This window comes from Prionailurus bengalensis, chromosome D3 (genome assembly GCF_016509475.1).
Source record: "Prionailurus bengalensis isolate Pbe53 chromosome D3, Fcat_Pben_1.1_paternal_pri, whole genome shotgun sequence".
Taxonomy (NCBI): Eukaryota; Metazoa; Chordata; class Mammalia; order Carnivora; family Felidae; genus Prionailurus; species Prionailurus bengalensis.
The window spans coordinates 80,960,078-80,981,049 of NC_057356.1; the positions used below are offsets into that span (position 1 = coordinate 80,960,078).

Here is a 20,972-nt window from a genome sequence, read left to right on the forward strand (position 1 = left end):
CACTCCTGGGGCCTTGACACAAGCAGCTTCCAGGAAACTCCAGAAGAGGAGAGGCCACAGTGCTGTGATTAAGGGCACAGAGTGCTCTGCGGCTGCCTGAGTTCAAATCCCAGCTCAACCCCAGAAGTGGCCGAGTCAGTCGCCTCTCCAAGCCCCTGTGTCCTCATCTCCAGGGATAAAACCACACCGACCTCTCTGGACTGTTTAAGAAAGAAACGCGTTCGTGCAGATAGGATTTAGAAAGTATCTGGCACAGAGTAGACACCCCACAAACGGGCGCTTCATCGTGATATGGCTGGGCTGTCCCCCTAACGCGGCCAGCGCTGCCTGCGACATCACACGGCCAGCTGTCCATTCGTTCAGTTCGGCCAATGTTTACTGGGCACCTACTATGTGCTTAGCCCAGAGTATTCCGTGGTGGTCAAATTGCATCCATATTCTCAGATTCTACCTTTGAAATGTCTTTCACGGTTGTCCTATCCCAGGGGGAAGAAGGGGCAGGCGCTCGGCCCCATCGCAAGATGGACACCTGCCCCATCTTCCCACCTGGCCTCCCTCCTGCCCCCTCCACCGCCATCACAACGCACGATCCTGCTGGAAACCTTCACTGGCTCTCCACTGCGTGAAAGACGAAGTCTAAACTGCTCGCGGGGTGCAGGGGACACTCAGGCCCTAGTGAATCGGCCTCGGCTATACCTCCAGCCTCCTCTCCTTGCCTTCCACCCCCACAACCCGTCTATTCTGGGCATGCTCACTTCTGTACCATCCCCGAGCCCGTTAGACCCTTCTCATCACTCTGTTTGTTTGCACGCAGTGCCCTTTCCCATTCCCCACAAGGCAGGCTCTCAATTATCCTTCCAGATTCAGGCCAAATGGCACCTCCTCCGGGAAGCCCTCCCTGACTTTCTCAGGAAAAACGCAAGGGGAGGAGATCTTTCTGTTCTCGTGTCAGATGCCGCGGGGGAGACTGCCCTCCACGAGGCCAGAGACGGCATGGAGGAACCTCGAAGGCACTGAGAATGGTGAATGAGCGGATGACCGCATGTCACGGGCCAGAGCCTCCAAACTGAAGTCACCAGGCAGATGCTCAGGGTTCAGGCGTTGCGAGAAGGCTCCGCACACGAGCCCCTCCGTGTCCCGCAGCGGGGTGGCCAGCGACGCTTAATATGCGGACAATGTCACTCAGGCAGAGCGAGGATCATTTAGACACAGCCGGACGGCAGAAACTCCCCCAGAACTACCAATCCCCGTATCGACTTAGGTCAAGCTCCTCTCGATTCTCCGCTCTAAAAAGCAAGGTGGGAGACAAGGGACACGCAGGGAAGCACATGCCCTTTGAGGGCGCTCAGCCTGTGCAATCTTTGTCACACCGCCCCTGCCGTGCCCCCTCTCTTTCGCCACGTTCTGGAATGAGTCATTTCACAGAGGTGGATTTTTCAGCTGACTGAAGCCTACACTTTTCAAAAATTTTAACCATTTGGAATGGAGTCATTTCAGATAGGGACCACCCGCTTCCCCTGAACTCTTCGCCTCTCCCTATGGAAAGGGACCCTGTCTTGATGACCCAGCAGCATCATTAGGAATAAGTGAGCCTGTGCCACAGCCCAGAGGGAACTCCAAGGGCTGCTGAGATCTTCACGACCGCCTGCCGCGCACCGAGGCTGTGTCTGTGGTTCCTGAGCCGGGTTTCACAGCACGGTTATCTTCTCCCTGACCGTCAGACTCTCGGAATAACTGCTCTAATAACTTGCAGGCTCCGACGACCACTCAGTACTAACCGGCCGCAGGTGCCATTTCTATTGGCTGGAAACAAAATGAGAACCCATCTTGTGAGGACGTGTATTTAAAGGAAAACGGGAGCGGGAAATTATTTAGCCTTAAAAATTAGGAAGGAGATTGTGACAGCCGCTCCAGCACGGATGGACCTTGAAAACATGACGTTAAGCGAGAGGTGCCAGGGGCAGAAGAACAAATACAGCGTGATTCCCTCGTACGCGGTACCTAGAGTAGTCACATTCTAGAGACAGCAGGCTAGTAGTTAGCAGGGGCTGTGGTGGGGGAGTGGGGGGAGGGAACGGGGGCTTTGTGCTTAGTGGATACAGAGTTTCAGTTTGGGAGATAGATGGTTCTGGAGATAGACGGTGGGGAGGGTTGTACCACCCTGTGAATGTACTCGATGCCACTAACTATGCTTAAAGGAATGGTTACAATGGTACCCTTTAGGTTATGTACATTTGTCTCTCTCTTTTTCTCCACACACACACACACACACACACACACACACAAATCTGTTAAGAATGATGGCCAAGCTCTTATGAATAATGGGTGTGACCTTTGGCGTGTAACCTTTGTGTTACCCTTCTGCATAGCAGGGGATGAAATTCCTTCCTACTTCTTAGTTGTGTTTAGAATCATCCTAATTGCTAAACAGGGTGTTAATGGACTTTGCGGTCATAAAGGCCTTTCATTCACCAATCACAGTCCTGGGGACAAACGAATGCTCTACATTTCCACGCAGACATCACAAATAATCCCGGGTAGAAAACGGAGGCAGAGAAAGGGCAGAGTTTTCTTCTCTTCACCCCGGAAACTAGGGAGCCGGTCCTGGGCACGGAATCCAAATTTACTTCTCCCTTGTCCTGAGATCAGGCCCTACCGCTAGGAGGTCACATAGAAAGCCATTAAAGAACAAAGAATCTAATTATCTCAAGTCATTGGGATTTTAAGGATTTGTAAAGATACATTAAGCAGGCTTTTAAATAGTATAGTGTCGGGTTATAGCTTATAAATTAAACATTTTAGATTCTGTTGGAAGCACATTTTTATTTCTTACTTAAAAAAATTTTTTTAATATTTATGTATTTTTGAGAGAGACACACACAGAGTGTGAGTGGGGAAGGGACAGAGAGAGAGGGAGGCACAGAATCGGAAGCAGGCTCCAGGCTCTGAGCTGTCAGCACAGAATCCGACACGGGGCTCGAACTCACAAACCACGAGATCGTGACCTGAGCTGAAGTCCAACATTTAACCGACTGAGCCACCAAGGAGCCCCTGGAGCCACATTTTTAAAGCAGTCTAGTCCACAGAAGACAGAGGAAAGAGCCCGTGGCTTGTTGAGTTCTAGTGACACAGACCCCAGGGTTTCGGAAGCCTGGTTTTGAACTCTGTCTCAATTAATGACAGGTTACTATTGTCCCTCTGCCTGAATGATAATTTCCCTTCCTTTCTGTGCTTCCTTATGAAATACCAAGAAATTCTACTCTAAAAATTGTAACATGTTGTGCCTGGGAAAAATGTTTAATTTAGTTTTTTAATTTTTATTTATTTATTCTTGAGAGAGAAAGCGACAGAGAATGAGCAGGGGAGGGGCAGAGAGAGGGGGAGACACAGAATCCGAAGCAGGCTCCAGGCTCTGAGCTGTCAGCACAGAGCCCGACGCGGGGCTCGAACTCACAAACCGTGAGATCATGACCTGAGCCGAAGCCGGACGCTCAACCGACTGAGGCACCCAGGCACCCCTAGTTTTTTATTTACGTATGCTTTCGTAAACAAACCCCTTAAAACAGTTTTTTTTTTCCCTTCTGAATCAGACTTACTTATTCGGCACATGAACTTACGTTAAATATTCAATCTTACTGTTTAATAACACCAAGAGATATGTAAATTAATGAAAAAGCAAGAAAAAAAAGATAGGTTTACTAAGGAGCCTAGTAAGAGTTTCCTATCTTGTCAGAACTTAGTGTTTAAGTTTCTTTTAAGAAAGTAGTTTCCTGGCCCATGCTGACACTCCCTGAGCCCTGCAAACCAGCACTGCGGCATCCTGTTCAAATGTTATTGTGGAAACACTGTGCTGTTCTAGGTCAAATGTATCCAAATTAAACCAAGGGATGGAAATAACTCTCCCTTGATACACCGTGGTTGCTGAAAGTGGATTTGTTTATGAGTAGAATAAAATTTACAGCTAAATATATACATAAAAAAAGATACATCATCCTCTTGTAAGCTTGAGTAACATGTCATTTCACCTCTGGACTCTGGAAAAAAACACTAAGGTCATGCCTAAAATAAGACAGCGAAGGGCTGAGGATCACACCGGAGGTAAAACCGCAGACTTTCCCCCACCTTTTGATTACGGCATCAGGCAGGTTACAATTGGACAGTGAGGTCATTTCTCTGGAACCAGGAAAGTACGATGGATCTGTCATTCCAACAAACACATGCAGACCCCTGGGACGGCTTCTGAATCAGGTGCCTGGTCTTCCTACGAAACAGCGATTACTACTTGTTTTTCAAAGGCTATTTACACAGACTGTTGGAGCCAAAGAGAAGAGAGACAGAAACAAAATGTTTCTCTCTCTCTCTCTCTGTCTTTTTTTTTTCCAGCTATGAAAGAACTTTTAAAAGTCCCCTTTATGGAAGATTTCACCTCCTAGTTACTAAAATAAAGATGACTAATTGGCTTCCCAAGGAAACACAAAAGAAGCGAAAAAGTCACATGCATCAAATTGTTACTTTTTAATAGGGCTCTGTTTTACATTTTAAAAAAATTCTTTAAGTTTTAGAGGACATCCATTACCACTTGGAGCGCCTAAAAAAGAATCTGGTTTTGTCTCTTAAGAGGCAAAATTCCTTGATTAAACAGAACCTTTGATTCCTCAATCTATAATTCTACTTCCTACCCTGAGAAGGGGTTGTGAGGGTTAGATCATCTCCTATTCATAGAAGCAGTAAGCCCAGATGGGGTTCACTAAATTCCACGCTTCCTCCTGACTTTCAGTGACTGGGGCCATTGGCCAAGGTGAAACTAAAAGGAAATGGGGAAAATGAAAAGATCAGAAGGGGTAAGGGGGAAAAATGGTCCAAACATTTTAGCCAAAAATGGAAGTCGTCTTTAGTTCTATATTGTGTATGGTAACCCGTCTTAAACTGACATACAGGCTGTATTATACTAATATACACATTAATTTTAAGGTAGAGCATTATGTTTTCAGCTGTTAAGCTTTAAAAACAAAAGCCATTTGCTCTCCTCTGTCTAATGTGCAATATGGCTAGATGACCCTCAGAAGAGCACGCAAGAGTCAGTAAGCCCCATAGACACCGCTGTATCATTTTGTCCCATTTCGGTTACATTGTAGTGCTTATATTGTTAATCATTTGCAGATTTACTATTCTAACTTCCCCACCATGTTGGGTCCATGAGAGGTATGAGAGACGGTTCTGGACTGCCACGCTTTCTGTGACAGCCTCCATGCTCTTCTCCGTGGGTGTTGAATAAATGAGGTTGAACGAACACATGCCCTTTAGACACTATGGGAATCCTACGGATGAAGCCTCCACCAGTTTTTAAATTCAAGAAGCACCCGGGTCCTCAAGTTTCTGTTGCTTACCCGAAGAGAAACTTTTAAAAAGAAATAAAAATGTGGATTGCTACTGAGACGCCAGTCAAAATGAGCACCTATAATCCCACCTGCCCTGCTGCCTTCCAGAACCCTCTCGGAGTTTAGAGAACTCTCCCATCCCTCACGCTACCGTCTCCCTAGAGGAGTTACACACTCAAGCCCACCCAGCTCACAAGCACAGCCGTGGGGTCTTGAGCAAACGTGTGGGCATCACATGGCAAGAGGTTCGATGCCCACCCCCCCCCCCCGCCATCAGCATGAAACACCCTTCAAAAGCTAAATCGAAGGAGAGGAAATACCCTAAAAGACCACATGTGAGTTATCCTGATGGTTTTTGAGATGAAAAGCAGGAGAGGATACGATTTACCAAAACTGGATATACTTGGTTACATTTCTGTGGAAGAGTCTGGTGTCCGGGTGAAAACGGACCCTGAGAAGCAGCCGGGGTCGAGGAAGCTTCGCTGGGCTCCGAGTCTGGGGATAAATTCCAGTTCCCCTGCGCTTGCTGGCTGTCGAGCAGCTCTGCCCGGCAGTTCTCTCTTCGCACGGGAATAAACACGGGACAAACAGGGTGTGGGAAGAGCCAGGCAGAAGAGAAGAGGGAGTATGGTATCTGCCATGCCTGGGGTTGTCAAAAAGACCACGTGGGCCACCAGACACGGAGCTCCTTTGAAACTTTCAAACATCCTCTGTCCGGGTGAGGTCCCACTGTTGCCATGTTTTCACGTGGAGGAAATTTCTATGAGAACTGCCTTGTGTGACTGAATTCCTTCCTCAAGCACACGTCTGTTGGTTGTTAATGATTACCGCGTGAATTCTAACAAAATGACATTTTCAACCAGGCGGTGTTAATTTAAAAGAATGGGAAATAAGAAAAAAAAAATACGTATATATGTATGGTCCTTTTTATAGACCATATATATATGTATTTTTATGTATATATGTATACATGTATTTATATGTATATATTATATATGTATATACGTATGTATATGTATGATGACTATAAAAAGGACCGTACTCTTTTCGAAATGATTATGGAAAAAGAGCACTGTCCCTGAAGAAGAAATGAGCCAGGTTCTGAAGCGTTGTCCATCACTACATCTTCCCAAAAATCTCTCCATTCGAGTCCTGACCATTGCTCAGCGCTCTCAATTTCTTGCTGTCGCCACTACTGGTCCTCTAGGTCAGGCACACGGTCTCTTGCCCAATTACCGAGCTAGCCTCCTCCCTGTCCCTAATCTCTCCCCAGTCTCATTAACGGCAGGCTCTTTCTAGAATAAACCCCTCCACGGTGGCACATCTCCCGTGTCACCTTTCTGATCTGTCCACTCGCTCTCCTCTCTCCGGCCAGGCTGGACTCCTCGGTTCCCGCAGCTCACCAGCTCTCAGGCCTCTGGCCTTTGCTCTACACCTTCTGTCTGCTGGCCACACGTGGCTCCTCCTGCCCACGTCTCTAGGTTACATCTCACTCATCCTCCAGGCTTCAGCCCCCTTTCCTGGGAAGACTCCCTTGACTCCAGTCCATGCCCCTCCTGCGGTTGCCTTTCTTCTCTCCACGCTGCAGACTGTGAGCCGGGTCTATCTGGTGCCCACCTCCCACATCCCCAGGGCCTAGCCTACAGCATGTGCTCAGTTAAAAAAAAAACAAAAAAACAAAAACGCGTGGGACTAATGAATAACCGATCTCCTATTCTGTCTGCTTTCATCGTATGATCCAGCACAAAACAAAACAAAACGGCACAGTTATTCCCTAGAAAACACAGAGGCGCAGCTGGGTCCTTCATAACAAAACGGGGCACATCCTTCAGTATCAGGGCGAGCCCAACAGGTAGAGAGGCCTGAAGGAAGAGTCTAGCGTCTCAACTCATATTACATTTCCCCAAAGTCTCCACATTTTTTCAAAAAAAAATGTTCACCTACCCGTTTCTGAGAGAAAAGAGGGAGAGAACAAAAAAGGGAAGGGACAGAGAGAGAGGGAGACACAGAATCCGAAGCAGGCTCCAGGCTCCGAGCGGTCAGCACAGAGCCCGATGCGGGGCTCGACCCCACGGACCGCGAGATCACGACCTGAGCCGAAGTCAGATGCTTAACCGACTGAGCCACCCAGGCGCCCCCAAAGTCTCCACATTTTAAAACCACGAATTTCCTCATCGGTCATGCCCTTTCAATATTCCTTACAAAGGTATTTTCAATTGCCATTTGACATGCGCTTTAATCAGTTAATTTTTAATTGAGCCAAATATTAAATGCTCACATTAACCAGACAAAGCGTGTTTAGCTACTGATTTGCAGCGACAGCTTGTGTTATTCTCACACACAGGCCAAGCATGAAATAGAAAACTAATAACCCCTTAAGTGTATTCTCAAAGTATCATTTATGGGAAAGAAAACTACATTCAAAGGAAACTTTGTGCAATGGCTGCCATTTTTTTTTCCCCCCGGAGCCACAAGCTGTTACAAAGCAGGGAAGCTCATTTTCTCACGGATACGGACCGGCTCGAGAATCCCACTGTCACTGGATGTATTCATTAAGAAGGAATCTGGCAGCAACACAGGGGACGGATACTTTGGAGAACAGGCCAATTATCTGGGTGTCCTTTATAATTTGAAGTTTCTGAATTCACTCACAGATAAGCCACTTGAAGAGGGTCTGGCAATGGCAACATAACGCACAGATGGTCACTGAAGAAATGAGAGGGAGGGTGGGAGAGAGAAGAGAATTTGCTTGTGGTTTCATTCATGGGGACAAATCTGCAAGCTGACACATCCCTCTTTTTAAAAAGCCCCTGGAGAAGTATGGTCAAGCTTCATTACAAGTAAACAAATCACACAATCGTTCTCAAACAGATGACAAATGATGGGCAATAACATTTTGAGTTTGCTTCATGCCAAGGGATGAGGCGTCTTAAAATACAAATTCCACCAGTTCTTAAGACCACAGACGGGCTGTGATTCTTGCTTCAGGCAGTACCGAGGATTCAGCCCAAAGCTCCGGGCGGTTCTCTCCAGGACAACCCCCCCCCCCCCCCCGCCCCGGTGGTCTCCTCGCAGGTCAGCGTCCGGAGAAATAAAATCTTAGGTGGTCCCACCTCTGGGATCACTGAACCCTACTGACTTCCACCCTCGATCGGCTGCTTGTGTTTGCAGGAGAACTAGGGGACCATTTACCCCGATGACTTTTAAGCTGTAATTCTTTTATATTGGAGCTACACCACTAATCGGAAGGGAAAAACCACCTTGTTCCCACTGTGAGAACCCTGGACAAGCCCTGATTTCTTTAATGATAAGGTCATGAATCATATCAGGCATCAAGACTTCCACTGGGCTTGAGATTTGAGCCATGGGACGGAGAGCAGCTAAGCACATCTATACGGACAGTGTGTACAAACAGACACAATGGGACAACCAATGGCCTAGTGTCTAGAATGAGCATTAGGGACTTTTATGAAAGTTGAACATCTAATATAAAGCAAAATCTAGACCTCTCTTCAGGTATGAATGACATCCTTTTTCAATTCCATGAGGAGGCATGGATGAAATCAAAACACTTAATGGGTGTTTTTCTTTTTTCATTTCTATTAGGTATTAACAGATCTGTGAAATGGGACATTTGGAACACACACACACACACACACACACACACACACACACACACACTCTACAGCAAGGGGAGTAGGAGAACATTAGTTGGTTAGGATGAGTTAGAAGATCAAAGTCCCTCTCACATAATCTTGTATTCATTCATTCATTCATTCAATACACAATTACTGTGTGCGCCTGGTACCTACTCTGCTGGGTAGAGGATAAATATAATAAGAGAAATATTTCATTAAGTGAGGAAGTGGAGGAGAACACTTTGATTTTAGAAGACCTCCACAAATGGTGGTCATTATTAAGATACTGGAACAACACGAATTTGACTCCAGTTGAATTGTTTTTTCAGGAGGCAAACTGGGAGTGGGAAGCCAAGCTTTGAACAGCAGAACTCCCAAGTTAACCACCTTCATCCAATCCATAGAGGTCTATGGAGGACTTCTGGAGAAAAGCGGTACGCATTCCGCGTGGGCAGTTAGGACCACTTTTAGAAATGAAGGAAGGAAATGGGAAATCTACATGGTGTCGGGGGAAAGGCATATTGTATTCTTGCCCCAGATTCTCTCTTGAGCTCCAGATCGTTAAGGCCAACTGCTGTTGGGCATTTCCACATGGGTTGGACACCCATGGTGGAATCTCAAAAGGTCCAAAGTTAACTTCATCCCCTTTATCCCACCAAACAGCGACTGTCCTCTCTCTCTTGAGGACAATATCATTTTTTGAACCAGCTGGGTTTCAGACCAGAGTCCTTGGCTTCTTCAATCTGTTGTCAGGCCTTTCCCCCATATCTGCCCCCCATCTTTTCCATTCCCCACTCTGCCACCATGGTTCAAACCTCCTATCTGGTCGCCCAGTGTCCAGCAATCTCCCACAAGCCCACACGTCCCGCCTTGCCTCAGAACCGTTTCGCTATCCTTTCCATAACCGTTTCGATGTAACTTTCTACCAAGTTAAATACAACCCTCTCAGCTTGGGGCCCAGTCACATCGCATGAGCGATCTCTACGCCCCAACCAAGCCAGACTCTCGACTATTCCCACTATTCCCCAATTACGCCTCACACATTCCTGTCTGCTTTGACGTCTCGAGTCCAGTTATCTCTTTCCATTTCTCTCTCTGCCCTTTGTGAGTTCAGCTTTGTAAACAATTGCTCATTTTCCTTGAGAAGACTTCCTCACGCCATTTGCTTCTTGCACTGTCACTTTAATATTTAGTAAGTGGCCCTGCCTCACTTTCCTTATAATCTTGTTACGAAAAAAACTCAAAGCCACCTCCAAAAGTCTTCAGTCCTAAAACGAAAGACAGAGAGAGGGAGGGAGGGAGGGAGAGAAAGAGATACTGGCAGGAATTCACAACGGAAATGACTAGGAGGGAGTCCTGAAATTTTAGACTCAGAAGTGCCAACTGGCATCATTTATGGACTGACCTTTCTTCTTTCCTTAAAGGATAAAAAAATCAATCTCCAAAGCTGAGGCTATAATTTGCAGTTAATTTTATTCCTATTCTAATTGTAAGAAGGTAATATATAGAGCAACTAGGCAGTGAATTAAGAGTACTAAGTATTTGTCCCACATTCGCCTGGAAAATTCGAATGCACCTGAATGGAACACTTGGCCGCAATTCAGTTCTAGAGTGACTCCACAGATACAACCTTCGTGGTGTCGTACAGGCAGAGAAATCTTCATTCTCAGCTACGAGGTGATGGGAAAAGTCAAAAAGAAATGGCCTATGACACTGATCCCTTGTTTGGTCCTCTGAGCATCAAAAGTCGCAGGCTCTCGATGTTTCCACAGCTTAAGAAGAGATAGTTAAAAACAGAGAGACAGTAATTGGAAGTGTCACAAGAAAGCTGTATTAGTCTCAATGGAAAATCTCCTTTGAAATATTAAAGCTTCACTTGACACAGTGGGTCCTCGGGTTGTTTTCAGGAGGCAGAGTAAAGAGGAGAGTGGGGTCAGTCATAAGCTTCTGACTCATTATGCCAAAGCCCCAGAGAGCCAATGAGCTGATTATTAACTAAAAATGGAATATGGCTTTATCCCTGAAATTCGGAAGGCAAAACAGGGAACAGAACGAGAACACAAATTTTCCCGACGGGTTCCCAGCGAAGTGCATGTTCTATGTGTCATGTGTAAGAGAGGTCCACATTCCGCAGAGAAATGGCTCAGCGAGTCCGGTCAATCGCCCAAGAAAATCACCCGAGCAGCGCTTCGTCCGTTGCTACAAAGGGTCACCCCGGCATGGCAGGGAGATTCCCTTTCTAACAGGTTCAAGAGGGCGGTTGGGGAAGAAGTCTCGAATACATTACTTTAGCTGTTTTAGTTAGTCAAAACTTATCTATGGCTGGAGGATAAGCCTTCTAATCTCACACTGCAGAGATCAGAGCAAGTAAGAGTTCCGCCAGCAGATGCTATCTTTCCCCCCCCGCACGTGGTTGGAATTCATGATCTCTGGAGGGAAAAAGCATCGGATCCGCTGACAGAATTCTGCCTCGCCCTGCTACAGCAAGCCTGGAGGAGAGGCGATTTTGTAGCCCTGAAGGGCCCTTTTCCGCTCCCTCTTGCTGGTACTTGAGGCATGATGCTCTTTCCTTCAGGTGAATTCGACGCCGACCGTGTAGGGAGGGAAGGGAGAGCTACACCCGGGCCTCCTGCTGGTGGAATGATGGGCAGGTGGGGGTAGGGTCCCCACGAGAAAGCCCAAATGGTTTTGGAGAGATAGAAACAATCATTCAATCATCATTCTCACTGAGGGACAGCTGGGTTAAAGTAAAAAGCAGAGAAATGTCAGCACCATAGAGTTGAGCGTGTATCAGACCAAGCTGTAGCCTACAGAAATACTTTCTAAAATGAAAAAAGGCTTTGTCGTAATTTCCAAAGTTTGACCGTCTCCTGGAAAGGAGGACGGCGAGTGCCAGCAGGTAGGCAGTACGCCTGCCCTTCAGGGACACAAATGCTACCGTGGACTAGAAATTTCTATAAACAGAGTTTTGGAAGAGATGCCACTCAGTAAATGAAACAGTACCATCACCTAAAACAAAAGAAAACAAAAGCTTTAAAAAAAAAAAATCTCTCCCCAAGTTAACAGAAGACCATGGGGGGGAAGAGAAGGGGAAAAAATAGTTTCAAACAGAGAGGGAGGCAAACCATAAGAGACTCTTAAATACAGAGAACAAGCTGAGGGTTGATGGCAGGGTGGGGGACAGGGGAAATGGGGGATGGGCATCGAGGAGGGCACTTGTTGGGATGAGCACTGGGTGCTGTATGGAAGTGATGAATCGCGGGAATCTACTCCCAAAGCCAAGAGCACACTGTATACACGGTATGTTAGCTAACTTAACAATAAATCCTATTAAAAAAAAAAATCTCTCCCCAAGGAAGAGCCCCTGTTCTGTTCAAAATCAACCTGTATTTTTCTGCATACAAGGATGATTTAAGAAAAAGACAGTTCTTCAAGTTAAATTATTCTAATCATCCTAATCAAAGACTTGATTGTCTTTTACATACAAAGAATTAAGGAAATACTTTAAAAACTGAAGACAGGTGTTCATTAAGTCTTCTTAATGTGTACTAAGAGTGCTTAATGGGTAAACATTTAACAAGGGAACCCCCCGCCTTTCAGCATTCTTAAGTGTTTGTGTTGTATTTTTTAAATTATCTACATTTCTCCTCCTATTTAAATCCTAATGTACACATGAACAGCCATATGGTTAGAAGCAACTCTTTTAGACAATGACTGAAGCGTATGCAGAATAATATATGTTGGTTTGTTTTTTCCTTTTTCTAAGTCCTAGAATCCGGGATCGTGTTTATAGGGCTGCGTGTATCTATGAGTTTACTTAGACACCTGCAACACGAGCCTGTGAGGTCATCCAGGGCAGAGGTAAAGCTCTCTTTCCTGTGTCCTCAACCCAACCCAGGGCCAGGCACATAAAGCCTTGCAATCATGTCTGTCCAACAATTGTCTTAGTCCTTGGATGATTTTCAGTGTTAATCCTGTTTAGATGTCAAACGCTAACATTGTTTGAATCAAACCAAGGAGAATGAAAGAAAGGCTTCGGAGTGAAGTAAATTCACTGAGTGGGCTCCTGTATGTAGCTGGGGGAAAGGGTGACCAGCTTTCGAGGTTATGGCTATACCTGAATAAGGTGATATTAGATTACCTTAAAAAGGTTTAACGGAACCTTTGAACTTCAAATACAATATATCTCTGGGGGGAAAACCTTTCTACTTGTACACTACAAAGACAGTGTTGTTTTTCCAGCACAAATGCACTTGTGCTAAGATACTGCCTTGATCAGCTATTGCTAAAACCTGATGAGTGACCTCAGAAATGGGTGTGGGGTGAACCGATTGGGAGCGACTGCTAGTAATACACACAGCACCCACACACCTGCCTTACGAGTGACTTTATCCTTCCTCCAAAAAGCTGACTAGGACTGGAAGTAGAGGTGAGGCAAGACTTTAAGAGTTTGCTTTAAAAAAAAAAAAAACTGTGGCTTTCTGTTACCTGATGTGCTGTGTGGCTCAATGACATTTAAGCAATCTGAAATGTATCAGCTCCATCAAGGATTGCTAAAAGATCAATCAGTTCTCACTAGAAAGCACAGCGAAAAGTAACAAGATTCACAAAAGAAAGCCACGTTTTTTTAACAGACATTAAATAGCAACAAAAGCCCTAAAACAGAAAAGGGAACTAAGTGAACCATAAAATTTTACAAAGGTCCCGAAACATAATCACTCAACAGCACGTGACTTGCAAACTCGAGGGGCGATAATGTAGTTTTTTCTACAAAGTAAATTATTGCCGGGAAGCATGTGATTCTTCGCAGGCAGAAACACACTTTCCCAAGGAAAGTTCATCATTAAAAATATTATTTAAGGCTGGATCATCTTCAGACTATTTTTAATCCCTATCGTTCTGCTGCCAACTTGGCCATAAGCAGCTGATACTCAGCCGCTAGATAAATGATGCTTTTTCACGTATTTTGCACACTGGCATAAGCATGGTATTGCTTTCCAATGAATCAAATGTTTTGGTAGATGTGGACTGCACACAGAAGGCAGAAACTGTCTGCTGACCAACTAATAAAAAGGAAGCTAACCTCTACTGGATGTGGAGAAGTAAGTTCCTGTCGTCCTAAACCACATAGACCAAAAGACAAAAAAAAAAGAAAAAAGAAAAAGTCACACCACCACCATCTCATCAACAGAATGAAGCTAATCTCCTGTTAAGCCCCCTCTTTCTTTTAGGAGCCCACACCTCACTCTCTTCTGGGACATGAAGCTAAATGTTGTCTCATTTCTCAGCCTGGAGGGAGATACCAGTTTCACTCACCATCAACTTTCCCGTATCTCAACGCTTTGACTGTAAGAGCCCCCTCCCCTTGAAGCAATCTGAGGGCCACTCAGTGCACCTATAGAACTCAAACTATGTTATACGAGGGGGTAAAATAATAACTAATGAAGCTATCAAAAGAGCTACATCGCCTGCCTTTGATTGGAATAGAAAAGCGATGTCACTTCATTGAGACCAATAATGCCAATACAAACTGCACAGCTACCACGAAAAACATTCTCGGGAAGACTGAGCTTACGGTAAATTATCTCCTCTCTTTCGTTCCAACTTATTTCTTCCAAGGATCAGATCACACTAGTGGACATCTGGGAAATACTCAGCATTCTAGGCAATACTAGAAACCTGTGAGGCCACTGGAATCGGACGCTGTAGGATCCACCCCAGATTATCATTTTTCCCAAAAGATGTCCCCAGGAACCAATGGTAGGTAATAGTCAACGTCTCTCATTTTCACGTGCACCCGAAAGCCTCTATCTATCTCACGTGAACCCACCAATTCAGACTCATTAGCTGTGGGGTGAGAATGGAGATTCTGCACGTCTGACGGCCTCCCAGGTGATGCTCCTGCTGTCGGTCTGTGAACCACACCTGGAGTAGCAGAGCCTCAGACATTTCCCAGAACCGATACTGTCTTGTGCTCCCTCCGTCCCGCTGCCACACGGTGCCTTATTCGGACTTAGGAATAAAACCACACTCCACTCTAACTCAATTTCTTCTTTAGTCTTTATTTGATTTGTAGGCTTCTGGGACTCTCTCTCAGACGCCTATCATTCCAAGACGCTGCTTTCTCCAAGTTATGGAACATGAAACACACAGAGTTTTCCTTAATCTCAGAAGACTGATTTTGCGTCAAGAGCAGCAAAGAGAAAAAGGGACTTCAAATCTCAAGCCCCCATGATGACACGTGCAATAGAGGATCTGACCCACTGAGGCCTAGAAACCACACGAGTCATTGTCAAAGGTCAGAAGAATGTACTGACTCTCTTCTGAAACTTGACCATTGGTATTCAGAGTACTTTAATATGAAAGGATACGTAAATCATTTATAACTCTCAAATGCTAGCACTTTTATTCCAAAGTGTCCATTTATGATTACATTTCCTGACATATACCCTTTTTTTTTGCCAAATCCCCTTGTTTTCCTAAAGAGCCATCCATCTACATGTTGTCCTGAAAACGACGCATTTTATCAACAGCTATTTGTGCCTCTATATGATTTATTTGTACTGGAAGAGGTTTTGTCAAAGTATTTTTTATCACTTTCTACTGTCATTGTGGTTTGGCATCATAAAATATAGCCTCTACGTTCATCAATCTCAGATACCTGTTGACCACAAAGATAGGCTCTCCCAGGAAAACTCTATTTTGAAAGGAGTGAAAAGTGAGCCTTCACCTAAAATGAAAACCCAGTTGTATGAGACGTTAATATACTACAATGCAATAAAACAAAGACCAGGTCATGTCTTAATCTCTATCATAAACATATGTCTATGGCTCTGTTTTCTATTTATTAAATTACTTAATAGATGACAGTTACCACCTTGGGTTCCTTTCAGCCAGAAAGAAATTTTTGAAATATTTTTTCATAAAAATACAGAAGAGAATTGTCAAATCAGTTTTACTTTGGTCTTAAAACCATCCTTTTGGAGTCTGGAACTCTGTACCTTTTTGGTGATGGTGGTTAAAAATAAAACCACCTACTCAACCAAACATTTAAGAAAATATTCTTTGGCCCTTTAGTGAATTCTTCCAGAATTACTAAAGATCTGACAACATGGGATCTCGACAAAACAACTCATGAGGAGCATTTCACATTTTAGAGATTTAAATGGGGATATTTTACTTTTAAACACTCAACAGTGGCACCAATACCTGGTCAACTTTGACCAAGTAGGATCAGATTTTCATGTCAGCCATCGACTTTTCTTGGCTTTTTCTCTTTTTTCTTGGCCTTCATGTTAGCACACTTGTAAACTGTAGTAAAATATGTAATGTGCTCCTTGAAACTGAATCCACTTGGAGTCACTTCTAGGTTTTGTGCTCCTGTTAGGTCCTATAAAATAATATCACTAATTCTCCCTAGAGACTACATACAAGGAAGCACTGAGTTGCATCCTTTCTCATAAATGGTTCTTCAAGGTAAAACAAAAAGCCCGAAACAATTTTTAGACAAGAATCACTCCTTTTGCTTTTTTCCTAAATTCGTAATTTTAGATAGAAGATGTAGATCTCAATGACAATTCTTCAGTCTTAGGATCTGGACCCCTCCCCCAGAGAATCACACACACAAATCTTCTACACTTCATAGGGATATCGTAGACGCAAGTTTTTTCAGGAGAGGAGACCACCAAAGGATGCGCACTCTAGCCGGTGAAAAGTCAAAGATACTACAATGACAGTAAACTTTAAAATCGTACACCGGTTATGGAAACAGAACACAAAGCATGTGGCCAGGACACACCGTGTCACCGAGGAGATAAGGTTTCCTCAGCCCAGTGTTCTTGAAGACACTCAGCCGTGCCCACTGGGAATGACCACACACACGCCGCGGGATGAAGTTCCCGGACTTTTGGAAAGCCAGCTTACCTCCTTACAAACACAGCTAAGTTTTCCAGGGAAGGGGGCTACGTCAGATTTCCTCTTTGGGCAGATTTTACCAAGTGAGTCAGAAAAGGCATGCCCTTAGTCCTCTGGTGAGGTCTGTTCTTCTAATTGGGTGGTTCTCCAAGTTTAGTACAAATCACAAACCCCCAGGGGAACTTGGCCAGGATGCGGACTGCCACCCCAACCTGACGTCTAGTTCATGAGTAGTCTCCCGGGTGGGGGCGAGGATACTTGGGCCCCCGGTTTGAGAAACCCTGAAGGCATAACCATTTACCCCGAGCTCCCGCCGGATAGCAAATGCTGGGTCTTTAAACCTCAAAGGATGGCAAGCGAGGAAAAACCTCTTTCGGCCAGAAGGGATCATCAAGAGTAGGGTTGGCGGGGAGAGAGCTCTTTACCGGGCAGGGCGGGGGCGGGCAATCTGACTTTATTTCACTGGCTCATCAGCCTGCCTGCCCTTGGCCCAAAAGCCCACCCACACTCAACCATGGATTCTCAGCCTCAGATCGGTAACGTCCAGCCCACATTCAAGCGGACATGCACCTACCCAGCCTCCGTTGTCTTCAATCCAGGTGTGCAGGTGCCGGTTCAGGTACTCAGTCATCCACAGGGCGATGTTGTCCACCAGGGGCGACATCTCTCGGTTGACGCTCTCCACACACATGACCCCACCGAACTCAAAGAAGGCCACAATCCTCCCCCAGTTCACTCCATCCCTGAAGAGCTCCTCCACCACCGTGGCAAAGCGTCCCCTTGCGGTAAAGGGTGTCAGGTGCAGCTGGCTGGACATCTCCGCGAAGTCGCGGCGGTAGCGACGGGAGAAGTCATCGCCGGCCTGGCGCAGGGTCAGGTGGACCACAGGTGGCACGGGGCTGAGCGCTGGGCCCGCGGCGGCGGCGGCGGCGGCGGGGGCGACCGGGGGCGGCGGCGGGGAGGTCCTGGCGGGCGCAGGGGTGCGCCCGGGCTGGGAGGAGAAGATGCCCGGCGCGGGGGCGGCCCCCGGGGGCGCGGCGCCCGCGTCCCCGGCATCCCACTCGTAGCCCCTCTGCGACAGCTTATAGTGGATGTACTTCATGACTATCTCCCGGTTATCATACCCTGTTCTCCCAGCGTGCGCCATCCTGCCCCCGAGGAAAAGCAGCCGGGGACCAACAGCACCTCTCGCCCTGCTCCCGCCCCACGGCCCCGAAAGAAAGAATAGTTATAATCCAGCTATTTTATTGGATGTGCTTCGCATTCTTGGATGAGGGGGTGTCTTCAGTCACGCGGAACACTTGATTCTGGTGTTTCCCTCTTGGCATGAGATGCAGGAAATTTTTACTTAAATTCCTTTCGGATCTTTATTGCATGAGGCACATTATTATTAATTATTGTTAATATCAGTCTACTTCCTCTGTGATGCTGAAAGGTTAAAAAAAAAAAAACAAAAACTCAAAACTAAGTCAAAATCAGGTGCACTTTCCTTTTAAACACTGGGTGGAAGCCGGGCATATACTGCAAGTTACACGGCTGAAAAGAATGTATTAAACTGCCTGGAAATTCAACTCACTCGAACGCACTTAAAGTTAAAATCTCAAAGGTGTTCCATTGAAAGTTACATTAAACCCATTTCCTGTGCAAAGAACTTACTTGTATTTTTTAAGGACAGCATGCTCCTCTGTCAAGTTTCCTTTTTTGTGAAAACAAAACAAATGCGTAAGGCAAAGATTCCATCGATCTCCAGAACTCTCCAGGTATAGCTGCTCTGAAACTTCCAAATGAATCAGGAGTCGGGGGTGGGGTGCGGCGGGGACAAATGAGGAGAATTTCCAGTTTGATTGCCAGACGGCTCCTTCACAGAAATGTCAATCCGCAGGAATCCCGACCGGAGAGCTCAAGAGCACGAGAAAAAAAAGGCAGCGGCGGCGGCAGATGAATTACAATTTTCAGTCCGGCACTGGCAGAAGTCCTGCGATTTTCCCCCTCTCGGCAATTTACACACGCACGCACACGCGCGGGCACAGACATGGATCTCTATCCGCGGGACCGCTTCACGCCTCCACGGGAGACGGACAGGGACGGGGGGCCGGTGGACGAGCCGGGCACGGGGGCAGGGATCCTCTTCGGATTAAACTCCGACCAGCAAATGCATTTTCCGAAAAGCTGCTTGATAAATGAAGGCAGGACGCGCCCGGCCCGCCGGTGCCGAGCGCGAGAAGCCCGCGCTGTGTGTGGTGCGGCGGCGGGGTGGGGAGAAGGCGGCGGTGGGGGAGGGTTTTATTTTTTCCCTCTTTTCCTAAAAAGGATGACTGCTACGAAGTTCTCCCCCCTGGACCCCCTCTTCCGCTGCACCCCACCGGCGCACCCCGCCTCCGGGCTGCGCACCCTTTCTCCTCCTCCTGCTCCTGCGCGGCGGCGGCGGCGCTGGCGGCGGCCGCCCCCTCCGCGCTCCCGCCGCGCACCCGCTCTGGGCGATGACGGCCGCGCCGGCGGGGAGGGCCCGGCGCCCGGCACCTTCGCTGGCGGCGGCGGCGGCGGCGGCGGCTCGGCGGGGAAACCGAGAGCGGCGGGCGGGAGCGCGGCGGGCGGGGGAGGGGGCGGGGAGGAAGGGGGCGGGCGCGGGGCGGGGGGGGGCCTGGCCTCTTACTTCATTCTCTCTAACCGACCGGTTTCCTGTACGTACGTCACACGGTTCATTCAAAAAAAGAAGAAAGAAAGAGCCCTCCGCGGAGCCGCCCCGCCGCCCCTCCGCCCCGCTCCCCTTCCCGGGTTAAAGGAGCCGCGGCCGGGCCGGGAGCGGCGCGCCCCGCCGAGGACACATGGCGCGCAAGGGCCGCGGCCGGGGAGGGCGCGCCCGCGATGCCCCCGCCCGCCCGGCCCTCTCCGCTCCGCCCGCCCGGCCCGGCCGGTGGGTGGCGCGGGCGGCGCAGGCCTCCCGCGCGGCGGCGGCGCGGTGGGTGTGCGCGGGGCCTCCTCGGGCCTGCGGCGGGCCCGGCAAGCGCCCGGGGGCCCGCGAGGGGCCGGGGGGCGCCCGGGGGACCGCACGCGGGCGGCCGGGTGGGTGCGCCGAGGACTCCAGCGCCGGGGATCGCTTCGACCCTTTTAATCGTGTGTGTGTGTGTGTGTGTGTGTGTGCGCGCGCGCGCGCGCGCGTGTGTGCTGTGTGTAAGCGCCGGGAATCGTTTCAACCCTTTTAACCTAGTGTGTGCGTGTGTGGTGTGTGTAAGGGCCGGGAACTGCTTTGACCCTTTCAACCGAGTGTGTGTGGTGGTCTGTGTGTGTGTGTGTGTGTGTGTGTACGTACGTTCACATCGTGGTACCAGCTCTTGGCAGCTGCCAAGGAGAAGACCCAGGCCCCTGCTGCCCCCGAGCAATGGGCCCTCAGCCGTGAAGAGAGGCAAGGGAAGCCCCAGGAGGAGTGTTTACTTTCAAGTCCGCTTCCTAGGTGTGCAGGTAGGACACACACCCTGGAGACCCCATCCGTGACCAAGGCCAGACATGGCTCCCAGCGAGCCAGCGAGGGGCCAGTCAAGGATATCAAGGGCTTTAAAATGGCTAAGCAAATGTTTTTCCTCTGCCCCCGACGGTTGGGGCTGGACGCTGCAGAGGTCTCCAGGGTGACTTTCGGGCCCACGGTCTAACACCAGCGTGGGTCGGTTTCCCAAGGCTTCTGGGGTCGCCCGGCAGCCAATCCTAGATGGCTGCACCTCCTCGAGTTATCTACACACACACACACACACACACACACACACACACACACACAACTACATACAGATACATTGTACACACAAGCACACACACTCGTTCATTCATCAGCATGAATAGCCCCTAGGAGAAAAGGCACAAGAGGACAAACGAGTTGTGCATGTTTAACTATTTTCTGTCTCTAAAAGTCTGACAAATAAAGTGCCAAGAAAAAAAGTGTTCACTGAAAGCACAGCGGCTTACCTAACAGGGCTCAAACACAAGTATATAGGGACGCTGGATTACAGTGCTCATAGAAACGTGACAAATGAGCACTGCAATGTGTACAAAC

The 20,972-nt window shown here is 47.7% G+C and overlaps 1 protein-coding gene across 2 annotated transcripts in view; it reads right to left on the reverse strand.

Moving 5' to 3' along the window:
* BCL2 (BCL2 apoptosis regulator) overlaps positions 1–19,393 on the reverse strand; it is a 178,589-nt gene extending 159,196 nt beyond the window's left edge. The window contains exons 1-2 of one of the 2 annotated variants that reach the window (XM_043559035.1): positions 18,587–19,393; positions 17,505–18,358 (exon numbers count right to left, since the gene is read on the reverse strand). In XM_043559035.1, coding sequence (XP_043414970.1) covers positions 17,505–18,077 — 573 coding nt within the window. In that variant the 5' untranslated portion in view covers positions 18,078–18,358; positions 18,587–19,393. Of the gene's footprint in view, positions 1–17,504 lie in introns of both variants that reach the window. The other variant, XM_043559033.1, reaches the window with a different exon arrangement.
* Between the last annotated feature and the right edge of the window lie 1,579 nt (positions 19,394–20,972).